Here is a 17,698-nt window from a genome sequence, read left to right as displayed (position 1 = left end):
ACTTACATGTGGCCAGTTCCAGCTGGATCCCAGCCACCACACAGCTCCCCAAGCACTGTCAACTGTGGCCCAAAACAGAAACAACAAAAAATTATTTTGTGGGGAGGCCACACCCAATGGTGTCCAGGGCTTACTCCTGGCCCTGCATTCAGGGATCACTCCTGGCAGATTCAGGGGACCATATAGTGCGCCAGGATCAAACCTGCGTCAGCCACCTGCAAGGCAAGTGCCCTACCCACTGTACTATCACTTTGCTCCCCCCTCCAATTTTTTTAGTTAAATAAAACTTGGAAAATAAATAGATTGTAGAGAACAGTCTCAGAGGATCAGCATCTGAGTAACAATGGTATTAGAAATAAGAAAGAAAAAAGTGAGTGAAGCATAAAGAACCCAAGAAAATTCTTCAGCACTGAGGGACACGAACTGCCTGGGTGGCAGGGCTCAGAGTCTAGCGAAGACCCCACCCAGATGCCTCTGCGAGATTCCAAGACATCAAGAAAAAGGGAGGGGGCTGGAGCGATAGTACAGCAGTAAGGTACTTTCCTGGCAAGCAGCTGACCCGGATCCATCTCCAGCATCCCATATGGGCAGGAGTAATTCCAAAGTAAGTCCTGAGCACCAGCAGGTGTGCCCCTCACCATCTCCCTTAAATTTTAAAAAAGAAATTTTTTAAAAATGGGAACAGAAAACATGAACCTTCTCAAAGCTGAAGAAACAGGACACCAAATCAGAACGGGCCAAGGGCCAAAATAGCCCTCATTCCACACCAGTACAAGGGTGGCCAAGAACACAGCTGGTAGGGTCTCTGGGTGGGTCCATGCACAACTAGGAGAGTCTGCAAGAGAAATTCCTCAAAATGGACAAATTCCTGGATTCCTATAGCCTCCCAAGACTGAACCAAGAGGATTTGGAGTACCTGCACAAACCTATCCCACTGAGGAAATTGAAATGGTAATAAAGTCTCCCCCCAAAACAAAAGTCCTGGCCCAGATGGATTCACTAGTGAATTCTTCCAAATCTTTTAGGACTTAATCCTTTTCTCAGAAACATTTCTCTCTCCTCCCTATTTCATAGCAGCATTCTTCACATTGGCCAACTCAGAGTTCCTGTTTTTGTAGGTTTTCCTACTTACTGTTGTTTCTGTAATCTGTCACATGTACATTATAATAAACTTCTCTGACACAAAAAATGCAATAGGGTTTTAATGAAAATAATATTAAACCTGAAGTTCACCATGAAAAGACACGAAACGTTTATGTTAGACATATTTCCCATTTGTATTATCCTTTATTCAAATCCAATTGTTTTTAGTTTTTGTACTTGTGTTAGTGTCTAGGATGACTGTTTTATATATATGGTATTTCCTCCCCCCCCCCAAAAAAAAAAAAAGAGAAATTCCTCAAGAAGCTGAGTGACTTGGATACATTTGTCCATTACTGAGAATGAGTTAAGGACATTCTAGCAGCAAAAGGTTGATTCTTTAAAAAGCATGTATTGGGGCCATAACAATAGGACAGCGGGGTAGGGCATTTGCCATGCACATGGCCGAGCCAGGTTCAGTGTAATCCCTAGCACCTCATATGGTCCCCCAAGTACTGCCAGGAGTAATTCCTGAGTGCAAAGTCAGGAATAACCCCTGGGCAACACTAGGTGTGATACAAAAAAGAAACATGTATTTGAAGACCAACAGTCCACAAAATGCCACCTGCACCCCAGTAAATTGTTTACTCTCCATATTTTGGGGTTATTTCCTCATGAATTCAACCAACCACAGATGTTAATAAGTTGAATCTGCTGATTACAGGGTTGAGAAAGAGCACAGTAGGTAGGGTGCTTGCCTTGCACATAGTCAACAGGGGTTCAATCCCATATGGCACTCCATATGGCTCCCCAAGCCCCACCAGGAGTAATCCTTGAACTCAAAGCTAGGAGTAAGCCCTGACCACTGCTAGGAGTGGCCCAAAATACAAAACCAAATTTTCAGATTTGGCCAGGGTATAGCTCAGCAACAAAGCACCTGCCTTGTGAGGCCTTGGATTTGATCCCCAGCAAGGAAGGAAGGAAGGAAGGAAGGAAGGAAGGAAGGAAGGAAGGAAGGAAGGAAGGAAGGAAGGAAGGACGGACGGACAGATCTTCAGGTGTGAAACTCACGTATCTAGAAAGCTGACTATATGGGGCTTGGATCTTGGCATCTGCAGGGGTCCCAAAGCCACCCCTTACCGCCTAGGCATCAAGAATTACTGCAGTTAGGTTTGTGGAGAGTCACAGGTTGCACAGATTTTCAGCTGTGTGAGGCAAACTTCTCTGGTGCAGAACAGATGGTGTAGGGAAGGGAGAGGAACGTTGGTGAATGGTCAAAAAGCTCAAGTGTGCAGTTACAAAATCTCAGAAATGCCCCTGTGTACAGCATAGCTAAAACCTGCAGAGCCCAACTTCAAAATTCTCCTCAGCAGAAAATATTTCTGTGGGTGTTTTTGGTTTTGGTTCTGGAGCCATACCCCTTGATACTCAAGTTACTCCTGGAGGTGCTCAGGGGATGATATGGAATGGTGGGGATCGAATCCAGCTTGGCCACATGCAGAGCAAGTGCCCTGTTTTATTAACTCTCCAACCCCATCACCAGAAAATATTTTTATCTGTGGTGACAGCTGTTAATATGAAATCCTTGTGTTATCTTCTTGAAACTCTGGTCAATAATAGTCAATAATAATTCAATAGGAATTGGATTGGAGCACATCTGCATCACCAGGAGTACCCGCCAAGTATGATGCTGGGAGTGGCCCCCAGCACCATTAGGTGGACATCCCTTCACTAAATAGGTCCCTCAAACTTCATAGAAAATCAGACAAGTAACAATATGTTAACAACAACAACAAAGTGTACAGGAAAGGGAAGCAACAAAGCCACACTAACAGTCTCCCGAAAACTCCGTCCAGCTGGGAGCTGAGAGTGCAGGCGTGTAGGCTTGCCAAGGTTCTCCACCAGGGAAAAAGATACAGTAACTAGGAAAGAAGGAAAAAAAGTGGCCATCTAAAATGATTATTTCAAGATACAGTTGCACAGCAAAACAATTGCTCCAAGTGTGGAAGGCAATAGGCCCTGGGGAGAAAGCAGTTTCGTGCTGTGGGAAGGAGGAAACCAGGGTGTGTGGGAGAATGCGCTTCCTACTGCTCCATTCTGCTGCAACCACGCTGGAATTCCTAACTTAAAGAACACAGAATGAAGATGCAGAATAATTCCATTTATTTTTTTAAAAAACCCTCCAGGCCAGGGAAATAGTAGAAGAGTGAAGGCACTTGCCTGGTCCAGCTTGACTGACCCCAGCCAAGGCACCACACAGGGTGTCCTGATTACTGCCAGGTGGGGCCCCTTAAACCAAACACACAAGACAGTTGAAGTCAGCAGAGGACATGTGATTAGTGACCGTCCCACCCCCTGCCATGAGCCTGCTACTGCTCTGAGCATGTTCCAGCGTGAACTCAGTTCCTCCTTGCAGGTAAAGTTGGACGGGTGTGGCACTCGCCACACAGCCCACTGGGACAGGGGCCAAGACTCCATCTGGCCGCTTTCAGCACCCATGGCATTCTTTTCTCAAATACACATGTGGGAACCAGGGAGAAAAGATGTTCCTTGAAGGCATCAGAGGTGCCGCCTCTGGGAAGAAAAGGGAACAGGATGGAGAGGCGGGGAAGGGAGCAGCAACCAGACGTGTTTCTGCCTGGGAGAAAGAACCGAAGCTGTTGTGACAAACTGCTAACGTTTCATTATGGGAGTCTTGCACTTTGCCAGATCTACCAGGGCAGCTCAAGGACCATGGCCCGCCCCTCACAGCACCACCACCCTGCCACCAGGGCAATCGTTGTAGCTACCTCCCAACCTCCATGTATAAAGTTAATAAACTTCAGGGATAAAAAGGAAAATGTGGGTAAATGAATTGATCACGCCTCTGAAAGGCAGGTGGGTTAAGTAGAGAAAGGACCAAACACGATGGCCTCTCATTCTCTGTATTGCAAACCATAATGCCCATAAATTGAGAGCAAGAGAGAAAATGTCTGCCATAGAGGCAGGGAGGCGGGGGGGATACTGGGGACACTGGTGGTGGAAAATTTGCACTGGTGGAGGGATGGGTGTTCGATCATCGCATGACTGAAACTCAAAACGTGGAAAGCCTTGTAAGTGTAGCTCATGGTGAGCCAATAAAAAAATAATTAAATAAAAAGAATCCAAGCTTTGAAACCACACCGAGACAGAACCTCCCTAGCTCTCAACCGCTGTGCCACCTGAGCGAGCTGCCAACCAACTCTCACTTTCTTCTTTCATTAAGTGGAACCAAAAATACTTATTTGGGGGCTGAAGCGATAGCACAGCGGGTAGGGCGTTGGCCTTGCATGCAGCCAACCCAGGTTCGATTCCCAGCATCCCATATGGTCCCCTGAGCACCGCTAGGAGTGATTCCTGAGTGCAGAGCCAGGAGAAACCCCTGTGCAATGCCAGGTGTGATCCAAAAAGGAAAAAAAAAAAAAACCCACTTATTTGGTGCTGAGATCATTCACCGGTCAGTTTTACACTGGCGCAGATATGTGTGCTACTTCCCCGACTCCCATTCTCAGTGCCATCTTGACCTTGGCACGCTAGCTTCCTGGTCCCCTCCGGCCTGCCTGCCCCAACAGAAGCTCAGTGCAAGACCGCCCTGGTGATCTCAGCTCTGATGCCGAGGATGGGCGTGGCATGCAGGCAGAGCCTGCACCCATGTTCACGAAGCTCTGGCCTGGGGGGATGGAGCCCAGTGCTGGGTTTCCCTGCAGCTTGTCACCCCAGGCCTCTGCCTCGAGTGGTCCCTTCTGCTGAAAGGTGTTTCTCATCTTCATGCCTCAGTGCAGGCATCCGGATTTCCAGGGAGGCTTCCTGGTCCTCCTCACACTGTCATTCTCCATCTCAAAATGTGCCATGTGAGAAACAATATACCTTGTCAACGTTCACCACAAGGTTAAGCATAGTGACCAAGAGTATTAACTCTGGAGCCAGTTCAAGTGGCAAATTAATTGGTCTTACCTCCAAGGCCTGTAAAATGGGGGCAGCAGTCCCTACTTTGTAAGTTTTCCATAGAACTAAGAGTTTCTGGAAAGCTCTAAGAACAGTTCCTAGCACCTAGTAAATGGGTGTTACGTAGGTTAGAAGCCAGGGAGGTATCTCAGCAGCAGAGGACTTGCCCTCTGTGTGTGAAGCCCTGAGTTCTATCCCTGGCACCAGCAAAACAAAATGGGAACATATGGGATGGGGGAGAGGGGCTCCACCTTCTTGCTTGGTGCTGAAGCGGACAATCCTGGTAGTACGGGGGAACTGTGTCATGCCAGGAATCCAAGCCAGGGTTCTTATATACAACGCACATGCTCCAGCCCGTTGAGTCATCTCTCCAGCTCCACACAACTCTTATTAGGCACAATGTCTTATGTTAACACTCCCTTAAATTGATGTCTATCACACTCTCTTCCATCCAAGACTGGTGTCCTACTGTCAGCTGCAATAAAGAAGGGGTAAGGGTGGTGAATGAGATCCATTCAGAGGAAAATAATCAGTTCATGCTATATGATTAGAATGAGATGCACTGGAATGAAGATGAGATTTTGGATGACGTCTGTTTTAGGATTTGAGCACAATATGGTTCGAGTTTCTAAAATAGGGACCGTAAGAGAACAAGAGAGCTCCTTGGGCAGAAAGTAGTACAGAAAGTAGGAAGGACACTTGTCTCGCATCTGAGTTCAACCTCCAGTACTACATAGGGTCTCCTGAACCCCACCAAGAGTGATCCTGAGCACAGAGCCAGTAGTAATTCCTGAGCACCTCTAGTTGTGGCCCCCAAATAAGAGGGCACTTGGCAAAAATTTAAAAGCATGTGTCAGTGCTTAAATAAAGAACACTTTAAAAGTATGTTTAGGGAACTGGAGCAACTGCACAGTGGGTAGGGTGTTTGCCTTGCATACGGCCGACCCGGGTTCAATTCCCAGCATCCCCTAAGGCCCCCCGAGCACCACCAGGAGGGAGTAACTTCTGAGTGTAGAGCCAGGAGTAACCCCTGTGCATGGCCGAGTGTGACTCAAAAAGAAAAAAAAAAGTATATTTAGGAGGGGATGGCGTTTGGTCCACATCTGCAGGTGGTTAAGGGATCACTCCAGTCATGCTCAAAGAAGCATGTTTGCTTTGCTTTGTAAATATTCAGCCCTTCCCCCACCCCCACCCAGCCATCTCTTTTCAACCTTAAAAAAAAAAATTGAGGGGGCTGGAGCAATAGATAGCACAGTGGGTAGGGTGTTTGCCTTGCACGTGGCCAACCCGGGTCAATTCCCAGCATCTCATATGGCCCCCTGAGCACTGCCAGGAGTAGTTCCTGAGTCCAGAGCCAGGAGTAACCCCTGTGCATTGCCAGGTGTGACCCAAAAAGTAAAAAAAAAAAGAGGTATAGGGAGATGGCTCAAAGAACTGGACTCTGACCCAGTGCTAAGTGGTTCCCTAGGCACTGCAGGTAGTGATGCCCGAGACCCAGCTGAAAGCAGCCCCCAAGAATTTACTGGCGCAACCTTAAAACAAAAGCGAACTTTTAGCCATTTAGGGCCTGGGATATGCAAGGCCTGTGCTCACAGGAGTAAACCCTGAGCACTGTCGAGTGTGCCTCCCCACCAAATTCCTATATAAAATACAAAAATAGAAAACTTCCATTGCACCTCCCCATACCCACAGAGGAATCAATCATTTTTGCTTAAAATGTATCATTTACTTTGCTTAAACAGTTGAAATATAGTTGAATTCCAGGGCAAAAAGATCAGAGAAGTGAATATGATAAGACATTTATGGGCACAAAATTCAACCCCATTCCTGAAATATGAGCAAGATTTGAACAAGTGAGATAAAGACACTGCAGAGTCGGGGTACGGGACTGCCAGCAGGTCAACCGGTACCTGTGGAGCGAATGCATCAGCAGCCTGATGGTGTCTTTAAGCTTCCTGGTACCCCAAAATTGCTGCTGTGCTTTTGGCCAGGTCCCAACAACTTGGGACCACATTTACCAAGAAATTAAATGGCCAAAAGTTAGGTATGTGGGAGCCACGCCCACAAACCACCTCCACCTCAACTATACAAGCTCATTTATTGGCTTTAGAGACCCATAAATAAATCTTGAAAGAGATCAAAAGTCATAATTAACCTTCGACCTGCACATGGCTGAACAGACCAAGGTAAATCTGAGGTGGGTGGGCCAGCCTAGAGCCTGCCCAAGCAGAGACCCCAGCAGCTGCTTGCTCCTACAATCTAAAATTGCCACCATGCCCCTGGCCTGACTCCACCATCTCAGGACCAGATCTCACCGAGATAATCTGCTGAAAATTCGGGTATGCAGGTTTTGTGACTGAAATATCTGGTCTTTCTCGATTTGGGATGAGCTACTCCTCCCACCTCCCTGTACTTTCGGAAGCCTCAACGGTCACATGCACACCCCAAAGCTGCCAGCCAAATGAAAAGTTACTCCAGCCTTATCGTCCCAATAAAAATAATGAATACCCTGAACAAACACCACGACTTCTTAGCACCTGTATTGCAAACCATAATGCACAAAAGGAAAAGGAGAGAGAGCAAGAAGAAAAGGGAGGCTGGGGATGGGGGGGGGTCGGGTGTTAGGGGATGATGGTAGGGAAATATTGGTAGTGGAGGGATGGATGCTGGATCATTGTATGACTGAAACCCAATTATAAACAGCTTTGTAATGGTCTATCTCATGAACAGTCAAACATTTTAAAAAAAAAAAAAGCAATGCGGAGTTCACACCCAATTCAATCAGCTTAATCAATGGCTGAATAAATAGCAGTACCCCTACATTAAAAAAAAAAGACACTGCAGGGTGAAAGTGATTAGATGTAGTATAAAGGATCATGAGATACCAAAATGTTTTGGTAAAATGGGACTCATCTCTAGAAAGACACCTGTAAAGGGGAAATACAATGACAGTTCTCTAGAAGCCCTCCCTGATTTCCTCCATTCTAAACAGAAGCACGGCTCCCTTCTTGGGGAACACAGTACAGCACTGTACCTCTGCTCACAGCCCTTATGCTGCTGATCACGACGAATGCTCTGTGCATCAATCACCCTAGGGGACCATAAACCATGCAAGGATGAAGAATATGTCATCTGCATGTCGCAGATGCTCAGCATACTGCCCGAGACAAACACATAAATGTGAGGGTAAGAGGAGAAATTTGTGTTTTAAAAAATAGCCAAGAGATTACTTTGCAGGTATTTAGAGACTAGGGATAACATGACACAGATATTTAAAGATTAGTCTTTCACTTTATTACAGTTTTGAGTCCAGTGGAAATGAAAATAAACCTACTTTGTCTCCAGCAACCCAAAAGATTCACGTGCAACTATACCTCACTTAAACGTTGATATGAATTTTCAAAATGTTTCCCAGGGATTTTTGTGCTTTTTTTTTTGGCGGGGGGGGGGGGTGGAGTGTGAAACACATCTAGCTGTGGCCAGGATACTCTTGGGTGCCAGGGATTGAACCCAATAGTAGTTTGTTGTTGTCAAATAAAAAAAATTAAGGTTTTCTATGGAGAAAAATTAGTAGGTTAGTACAGAAATATGAAGAAATTTCATAGGAGGCCAGAGTGATAGTATAGCATGTAGGGCATTTGTCTTGCATGCGGACAACTGGGTTAGATCCCTGAGTGCAGACCCAGGAATAAGTCCTGAGCACTGCCGAGTGTGGTCCCAGAACAAAACCAGGGGAAAGAAGAAGAAAGGAGGGAGGAAAAGAAGGAGGGAAGAAAGGAAGGAGGGAGGGAGGGAAGGAGGAAGGGAGGGAGGAAGGGAGGGAGGGAGGAAGGGAGGGAGGGAGGAAGGAAGGAACCTATGTATTTATAAAAGCTAGTTCCCCAAATTTCTGGTATCAATTCTCTTTTTCACAGTTAACTTCCACGAATTATTCAAAACTACATGAAACAACCTGATCCAAAGGAACATACTTGAAAATAAGCCACCTATCTGACCATTTACCGCAGCTTACTCTTTAACTGCAACATTTTCGGAACTTACTCATTTGCTTATAAAATTCATTGCCTCTAGACCTAATTTAGACCACATTCAACTGGAATTAGACCAAAGCTTCTCGAAACTATATGCTAAAAAATTACTGAGGGCTACTAAATTGTCAAAGAAACTAACAAAAACGAAACTGGGTGCTTAATTAAGATTAATAAGCCCTGGTTGCCAGATAAATTCGGCTGAAAAAGGTACTGCATTTGCAGCCGAGAGCAATCATAATCAAGCTTAAGAAAGACGTGTTTTTCTTGTCATCTTTATTCAAGTATTTCACAGCAGTTATATTACAAATTACAGTAAATGTTCAAAATTCCAGAATTCAAAAATTAAATAATTTACTTCAAACTAATGTAAAATAAAGTCAAATGCAAACATCAGTTTAACACAATTCTAAATTAAACTACAAACCCAAAATAGAAAATAGTTGATGGAGTCTACTTATTCTACAAAGTAGACAAACATGACTGAAACCAGAGAGGACTCCCAAAGTCTACATAACCAAATGTACAAAATACAAAAGATGCAGGTACAAGCCCAAATTCAAGCTTACAATATGATTACAAATAATAATGATAATAACAATGGCATTCAGCTACGGGACCTGACACTGAAGAGACCTACCGAATAGCACCATAGCTGAACCAACTTAATCAAAACCTGGGAAGAGAAGATATTACCACCCCACTCCCTAAAAATAAAATCCAGTAAACCTACAAACACATTGGCATATGAGAAAAATCAAGTCATAAAAGGACGTAAAACAAAGACAAAAAAAAGATTAATCACAGGTGAGATTCAAGCTCAAGAACACAATTTACTCCACAGCCATCAGTTTCAACCCTAGTGCAGTTCCATCATCTTCAAAAAGCCCCCGTGGTCCCCACAGCTGAACATTAACTCTTGTTGGGCTGTGCTGTGATACATAGTTACTGATCTAAGAGCAAGGTTTTACACAGGAGCTTATCGTTTATAATGCTCACAATAGAAGAACAGAGGTCAATTTGTACACATTTTTGCCAATGCTATACAGCAAAAATTAAGAACTTACAGAAAGGTAAACAAGATTGAATTCACTTGGATAATTTCACAAGCTGCTTTAAACTATAGAACCACCAGATATCTGTAAAATAAGCAAAACTGGTATAGTGTGTTTCTTTGGGGCAGGGGAGGGGCGCAGGGGGAAGGAGGCCAGAGGAGTTGGTACAATTTCAGCTCATTTTTCTCCCCTTGGCATTAGATTGGCTTTCTCTTTAAGACCTAAACTGTTCGAAGTGGCAGTTCCTATCATACTGAGGTTGCCTTCTATTTCTCCAACTATATTAAGGTTAAATTAAAAAAAAAAGTCTTGATCTTTTGGAAGCATTTTAATGCTGAACATAAATTTTCCTTGTCAAACTCACTGATGGCTAAAATCTTAATTAACTAGCACAGATTTAGTAACCTACTAAGAACATGTGTTTTATTTTTTTCCTTTCACAAGTGCTGCTGTTACTTGAACAGAATGCTTCTGAATTAGAGTAACTGGAATAAATATTTAAAAAAAAATAGTGCAGCAAGAACCTGAGACTTGCAAAAAACCCTTTTACCAGAAACTTGCTACAAAAAATCTGCTACATCTTATTCATCAAATCTTTAAATTCTGTAACAATTTCCATCAAAATACAAAATGCTAATGTATTAGACAGTAAAATAGTTTGAACTGGTAAGATGGTCATAAATACTAAAGCAAGCATGAAAATCCTCCCAATAATCAAATTAGAGGTCTCAAATAACCTCCCCTTTAAAATGGTTCATCATTAATCGCACTTGCCCACCTTAAAAATACAGTGTGTCTACATGGGTAGCATTTTAAATTCTATGACAAAGTGAACGTTATGAAAACTTCATAGACTTGGTATAAAGAAAACAAGTTTCGTTAAAAAAAAAAAAGGCTAGAATTAGAAGGCGTAAAGTGTTTGTGTAAATGAAAGAAGCACTTCGGATTACTGCAGTAGTCTCTGGCCCAAGTGTGCGTTTGTGCTGGCGGCTGGCACACGACGAGCGGCCAGAGACAAGTACCTTAGCTCCAGCATGTAAACGGTGGCAGAGTGATTACAGGTCTCTGTAAACACTGTTGGTAACTAAAAACAAAAGCTGAGGTAGCTCAGGATCTCTGCAGTAGTCCAAGACCATTTGCGCTAATTAAAACTCAAACTGTATGTGTTGCATATATTGGAAAGACACACCTGCAGCTAAGAGCTATATGAATGAAGATATCAAGCCAACTTGTCAAAATTTTCAGCTTTTCTTTTAAAAATTGTCTGATAAAAAAATGTCACTGTACTCCCTTTGCCTCTTTGCAACTGCCTAGACTGTGTCTCCAAGTTTGTAGAAAGTTTTTGTAAAACTAGTCACCCATAATTAACGTTAGATAAGAACAGTTCACAGAAATCACTCAACAAGATCCGAAATGGGTCCTGATCAAAATGAAGAGTTGTGAAGGTAAGCTATGGTAAGGGATTTTAAACACTAATACTGTTTTTCAAGGACCATACCAAAGCTCACTTGCAACTATGCGTATGAAAAATGAATTTTAAGGAGCTTTTGACATATTCCTCTCTTTTCTGTCCATTTGGCAAGTCCTGGCTTTAAAACAAAACAGTAACAATTTACTCTACACGAAAATCATTCTTCTGGGAACTCGATCATGAGTAACTGTTGTCATGACAGAAGAACGGCCGCTCTCTAGTTTCTGATCATCATTGTCAGCAATTCCAAAAGTGTACAGTCTTATTTTCTCCCCCCCAGTGGACTGTGTATTGTTATTTGTTGTTGTGTTACATGTTTCTTAAACAGAAACAGACCAGGCAGGAAAACTTAACCAATTTAGTATATTGTGTGGGTTGATGAGTTTCTTGATCAAGTTTTGACAGCAAGATAGGCAATTTACCTCAAAACACTGGTTGCTTCTTAATGACACAGAACCATCACAACTCATTTTCAAGGTTGTGACCAAGGAAAACATTCTAATTCATTTGCTACAAACAAGCCCATCCTTCTGTTTAGCCTTATCTCTCTCAATGAATAAAAAGGCACATTAAAGGCAGTTCTAAAGAGCCTAATCTAATTTCATCTAGTTTCTTCATTTTCCCACCAGAATATATCATAGCCAACACTAAAACAGTTTCAGTTCATTACCCGGGGCGGGGGGGGACACAACAAAAACAATTATGATAAAGGGGTGAAGGAGAAAAAAAAAAGATACAGGTTTCCCACTGTCTAAACAATTCAACACAGTTAGAACTGCCCCAATCCAGTTTCCTCGTGTGTGCTGGTCTGCTCCCTAAGAGAGAAGTCTCCAGAAGAGAGTGCACAAAAAGAGGAGAAGAAGTGAAAGCAGTTTCGGTAGCACCAAAATCTCCAATCTGTGGGGTTGTAGTTTTTATTTGTGGAAAATACAATGTTTCTGAAGTTCTGTTTGGTTCTTGTAGGCTGGTTGGTTTCAGGTACCTGAGACTATAGCACCAAATTCAACAGAGAGAAAGAATGAGGGAGAGAGCACTTTACACCAAGGCTCTGCACATAATTGGTGCAATTCGACATTGAATGGCTCAGAAGACTGCTCTGTGAGAGCAGATTGGAGAGGATAAACCACTCATCTCGACCAGTTCATAGGAACGTCTCAAACATATGAACTGTTCTTTCCATCTCCTACAAGAGAAACAAAAGTGAATGTTTTCAATTAATGAGAAAACAAAGTATTATGGGAAAATTCACTCTAACTTGTTACAGAATCGGAGAATTTAAAATACAAGCTAAACTTCAAATACTTTCATGATTATAGTACCATACTCTTAAGACGGTCTGCCCTAGATAATTCCAAATGCTCCCTATTTTATATTTAGGCTGAGAATGTGCTAGAATAAGACTCAGTGAGTACTTAATATACCATGTACTTTATAGCACAGGGGCTGGAGCGATAGCACAGTGGGTAGGGCGTTCGCCTTACACGCGGCCAACATGGCCGACCCGAGTTCGATTCCTCCGCCCCTCTCGGAGAGCCCGGCAAGCTACCGAGAGTATTCGATATGCCAGACACAGTAACAACAAAGTCTCCAATGGAAACGTTACTGGGCCCGCTCGAGCAAATCGACGATCAACGGGAGGGCCTTTACCTTTACCTTTACTGTACCCGTGTGTGTGTCTGTAGAATTTGCCGGCTAATAAAGAGCAGTATCAGGATTTGGATGCAGGTGGCCTCCCTCCAGACATGAAGGTCTCCCTTACTCATAACAGCTGATTAATTTTCAAAGCAAAATGAATGCATTCAATATAGTAGGCCAAAAGTAGAATATGTCCTGTTTCCACTGCTATCTATACACTCCAACCACAACGGGAAGAAAGGGCAACGGAGATAGCACAAGGGGTAAAGTACTGGTCATGCAGGCGGCCAGGCTTGGCTAGAATTCCCAGCATCACATCTGATCCCCTGAGCACTACCAAGGATCACTCCTGAACTTAGAGCCTGAGTAAAGTGGAGGGTGGCCAAAAAAATAAAATAAACCTAAATCCAAAAACAACAGTCACTGTCCTCGTTGCCATCCATAAAATCACTCACTGGACACTTTTAACTAAGACCTTCCCAATGAAGACTTTTCAAATTAATCAAAAGTCCATCATGTGAACAAACAAGTTCCACATTTTTATTTTTATTTATTTATTTGCTTTTTGGGTCACACCTGGTGATGCACAGGGGGTTACTCCTGGCTCTGCACTCAGGAATTACTCCTGGCAGTGCTCAGGGGACCATATGGGATGCTGGGAATCGAACCCATGTCAACCACGTGCAAGGCAAACGCCCTACCCGCTGTGCTATCGCTTCAGCCCCAAGTTCCACATTTTTAAAAAAAGATAATGACCTTTGTACCATGCATCTCATTCAGATGGCCAACATCAAATACAGATAATATATATGGTACTTCTTTAACACCTCCAAAGAAATTATATTCTACATACCTGTATGGTTGATAGCCCATGCTAACAATATATTATCAACAAGTTCTCTACAAAATGAGTTATCAAAATCACAAAATATATTATTATTCATATATTACTGAGTAGGAAAAGGCAGATCATAAAACATTATGCAATATAACCCCCAATTTTTAATTATGCAGTTACATACTTGTAGTATTATGCAATTTTATTTAGGCACTGCGATTGTCACTACTGTTAATAAGAGTTTAATTAATAAGCGTTTCAGGCAAACAGTGTCCCAACCCACCTCCATCACTACTGTCAGCATTCCCCCACCTCTTAGACATTTTTAAAGGATCTAGTTTCTCCTAATACATGGGTGATGTTTCTATTTTCTCATTTGTACTTTCCTGACATTCTATATATTAGGTGACAGAATATAGTTATGTAAAGGTATGACTCAAAATATATTTAAAAGATAATACCTTCTTGCTTTAATTCTAATAGTCCTTAAAAAAATAATCACACTCTCTACATATAATTCTTTAATCTATGAGAAATGCTCTTTGAGAGTAGGGTCCTTGTCACATCACAATCACCTGGAACTAAAGTTATTCATTTTTTGTTTTGCTTTGTTTCGTTTTTGATTTGTGACCCGGTGACACTCAGGGATTACTCCTGGCTCTGCACTCAGGAATTACTCCTAGTGGTGCCTAGGAGATCAGCCAGATGGTATGCCAGGGATTGAACCCGGGTCAGCCGCATGCAAGGCAAGTGCTCTCCTGGTGTACTAGCTCTCTGGCCCCAAGTTACTCAATATTTACTAACTAGGTAATCAGAATAAACTAAAAGGCAAATGAACAAAGAGTTCAGTTAAGTCTCTCAGTCATTTACTGGGTAGATGGATGATTCCATAGGTTCAAAAATCTCAAAAGGCAAAGGTAAAGGTAAAGGTAAAGGTAAAGGCCCTCCCATTGATCGTCGATTTGCTCGAGCGGGCCCAGTAACGTCTCCATTGGAGACTTTGTTGTTACTGTGTTTGGCATATCGAATACTCTCAGTAGCTTGCCGGGCTCTCCGAGAGGGGCGGAGGAATCGAACTCGGGTCGGCCATGTTCCAAAAGGCAAAAGTATGGTTTAATGCTATACTTTATATGAAGAGCAATATAAAAATCATATTTATGAGGAAGCCCCTTTTTATGCTGGAATTTGTCTAGAAAGAAAAGTTAGCACGTAAAGTGTCTAGAAAAAAAGTCGACCACTCCTTCACACAGCTATCAATTTTATAGGACTAGATCAGAAGTTCTTTTCCAACCACTTATGGGATGGGAAGTAGATCTCATTGCCCATACCAACTCCTTTGACTTAGTGGTTGCGGGTTAAATCAACATTGACCTTGGGTGCTAGTGGTAAGGACTGTGGGCGAAGAGAGGTGACTTCCCACATTCAAAATGGGATATATGCTTAGTCTGTGATATCAGTAATGAGAGGAGGAAACTGTAACATAATCTAAATAATTTGCCATCCCAGAATTAAGAAATTTTTGTCTTTTGATAACAGAGTATTCACTTCTCTCCTGAGATAAAAAAAGTGATACAAAAGGCTTCATTCTCCAAAAACAACTCTTAATGACTCCTTTAACATGAAGAATATTTTGAAACCTTTTGTGGTTATTTGGTGAAAGGTAAAAACTATTTTTTTCCTCTTTGGGTGAAGATAAGTAAAAGCACTTATTTATTCTACAGATGAACTTAACACTTACCTCTACAAGTTGTGATTTGTCATAATCTTTACGATGGCGATAGATGCACTGACTTAGAAGAGAATATAATCTCTCGAGCTGATCAACTGCCAGATTGTTGCTTTTATCTACCAACAAATCAAGCAATTTCTACAAAAAAAAAATTAGAAGAGTAAGATGAAATGTGATTGTTTTATTGGTTATAGTGAAAGTTATATTCAAATGGCTAGGTATCAGAAGCTAAGGTATAACAGAGTCACCTCAATTCAGAAGATTCTAGTAGTCTAGCTTATTAGCAAGATCATTCTCATCTGTCTAGACCCCTCCAATCATAGATGACTTTTAACTAGATACCCTTTAGGTAAATGCTTTAGCATTAATATTCCTGTATTCAGGGGTCAGGAGATAGCTCAGGAAGCCTGGTTCAATCCCTGGCACCAACAACATGGTCCCTTAAGCAATGCAGGCAGACACCTCCCAAGTCAAGAGTGGCCAGGGCACTGCCAAGTCACCAAAGAAATAAATACGTAGCATAGTAAAATCTCCTTCAAAAATGACTTGACAGTGGAAACGGGGAAGAGAGCTAGTAAAGGAGGTAAAGCACAGCATGCCTGGTTCAAATCCCTGATGCCACATGCAGTCTCCTGAGCCTTGCCAGGGGCCACTCCTGAGAAAAGAGCCAAGAACAGACGCTGAACAGCACCAGGTATTCCCCCACTCCCCCACCATACCAAAATGACTTAAAAAGTAGAATAAAATTTAAAAGTGCGAACAGATTAGCTTACCTTCAACCTCTCATGATCAACTATAAGAGGTGGCACCGGCTCCGATGGTTCTTCTGGAACCAGTTCCAGGCTGGTTGGTTTTGCCTGCTCTAAAATTAATTTACGGTATTTCTTTACTTTCAAAGCACCTACAATTGAGAGAAAAAGGTGAAAAAATAAAAAGAAAAAGCACTGTAGCACTGTCCTCCTGTTGTTCAACGATTTGCTCTTTAAATGTCTGTAAATTCCTTTCTCTACCACAAATCCAGTTTTGAAATAAAGACATATTAAATGATACATTTTTTTTTTGCTGGTTAGTATTAAGTAACAAGTAACATTCCCCCCACCCAAGCAACCTATATTAGAAATAAACTCAAGTGATAGAAGGCCATCTAACAGACATATCCATAAAAAAATACATAAAGTCAACTATAACCTTTAAGCAACTAACTTCTAAACAGTTTTTACTTTCTTGATAAACTTGCCATAATGTTAAAATTCAGAGTTTTCATGAACTGGAAGCAGGGAAGCAACCTAGAGAGGCATGTACAAATGCAAAATGAGGTGAACCTGTTTTACATATTTTGTCTCTCAATAGAAAACATTTTCCTCAGTACAACCTGAAATTGGTTTGTCTTCATTATATATATCTGCTATCCTATTTTTTTTTGTTTTTAAAAAAACCCTTGGTCAAAAGTTTGTTTTTTTCATGGAAGGGTCACACCAGAAGTGTTAGGAGAAAGGGGGGTCACCAGGGTGATCCTGTCTCATGGTGAAGAATGGACATCTCAGTGCTGAAGGTCACCAGGTTTGAATTTTCAATACTTGGGAGACTCCAATTTCTAATATCCAAGGGAGATGGCAATGCATTGGGTTCATGGCCTTACACGAAAGACATATGCACGACCATTTTAGCTTTCTATATGGCTTGGTTATACCATTTTGCCCCTGCAAAATATCTCCCGAAGACAGTGTATGCCCAGCCCAGGAGGAGCCCTGGCACCACAGAGCTCGCGGAGTCATGGAGACCCCACATGTGCAGCGCTCTCTCATCGGGTCCTCACTGAACTGTGTGCTGGCCAAGAATCACTGAGAGTGTCCCTTAGGTCATGGAGCACCACTTGGGAGGCCCTCTCAAAAATTACAG

At 42.5% G+C, this 17,698-nt stretch overlaps 1 protein-coding gene across 3 annotated transcripts in view; it reads right to left on the bottom strand.

Annotated features, from left to right (window-relative positions):
* Positions 1-9,330: 9,330 nt before the first annotated feature.
* Positions 9,331-17,698, bottom strand: part of ATAD2B (ATPase family AAA domain containing 2B) — a 144,498-nt gene continuing 136,130 nt past the window's right edge. For all 3 annotated transcript variants that reach the window (XM_056123673.1, XM_056123682.1, XM_056123690.1), the window contains exons 26-28: positions 16,573-16,700; positions 15,809-15,937; positions 9,331-12,780 (exon numbers count right to left, since the gene is read on the bottom strand). In XM_056123673.1, coding sequence (XP_055979648.1) covers positions 12,739-12,780; positions 15,809-15,937; positions 16,573-16,700 — 299 coding nt within the window. In that variant the 3' untranslated portion in view covers positions 9,331-12,738. The remainder of the gene's footprint in view (positions 12,781-15,808; positions 15,938-16,572; positions 16,701-17,698) is intronic.

This window comes from Sorex fumeus, unplaced genomic scaffold (genome assembly GCF_029834395.1).
Source record: "Sorex fumeus unplaced genomic scaffold, SorFum_2.1 ptg000006l, whole genome shotgun sequence".
Lineage (NCBI taxonomy): Eukaryota > Metazoa > Chordata > Mammalia > Eulipotyphla > Soricidae > Sorex > Sorex fumeus.
The sequence above is the reverse complement of the archived record's forward strand: the minus strand, read 5'-3'. Positions and strand labels throughout refer to the sequence as shown.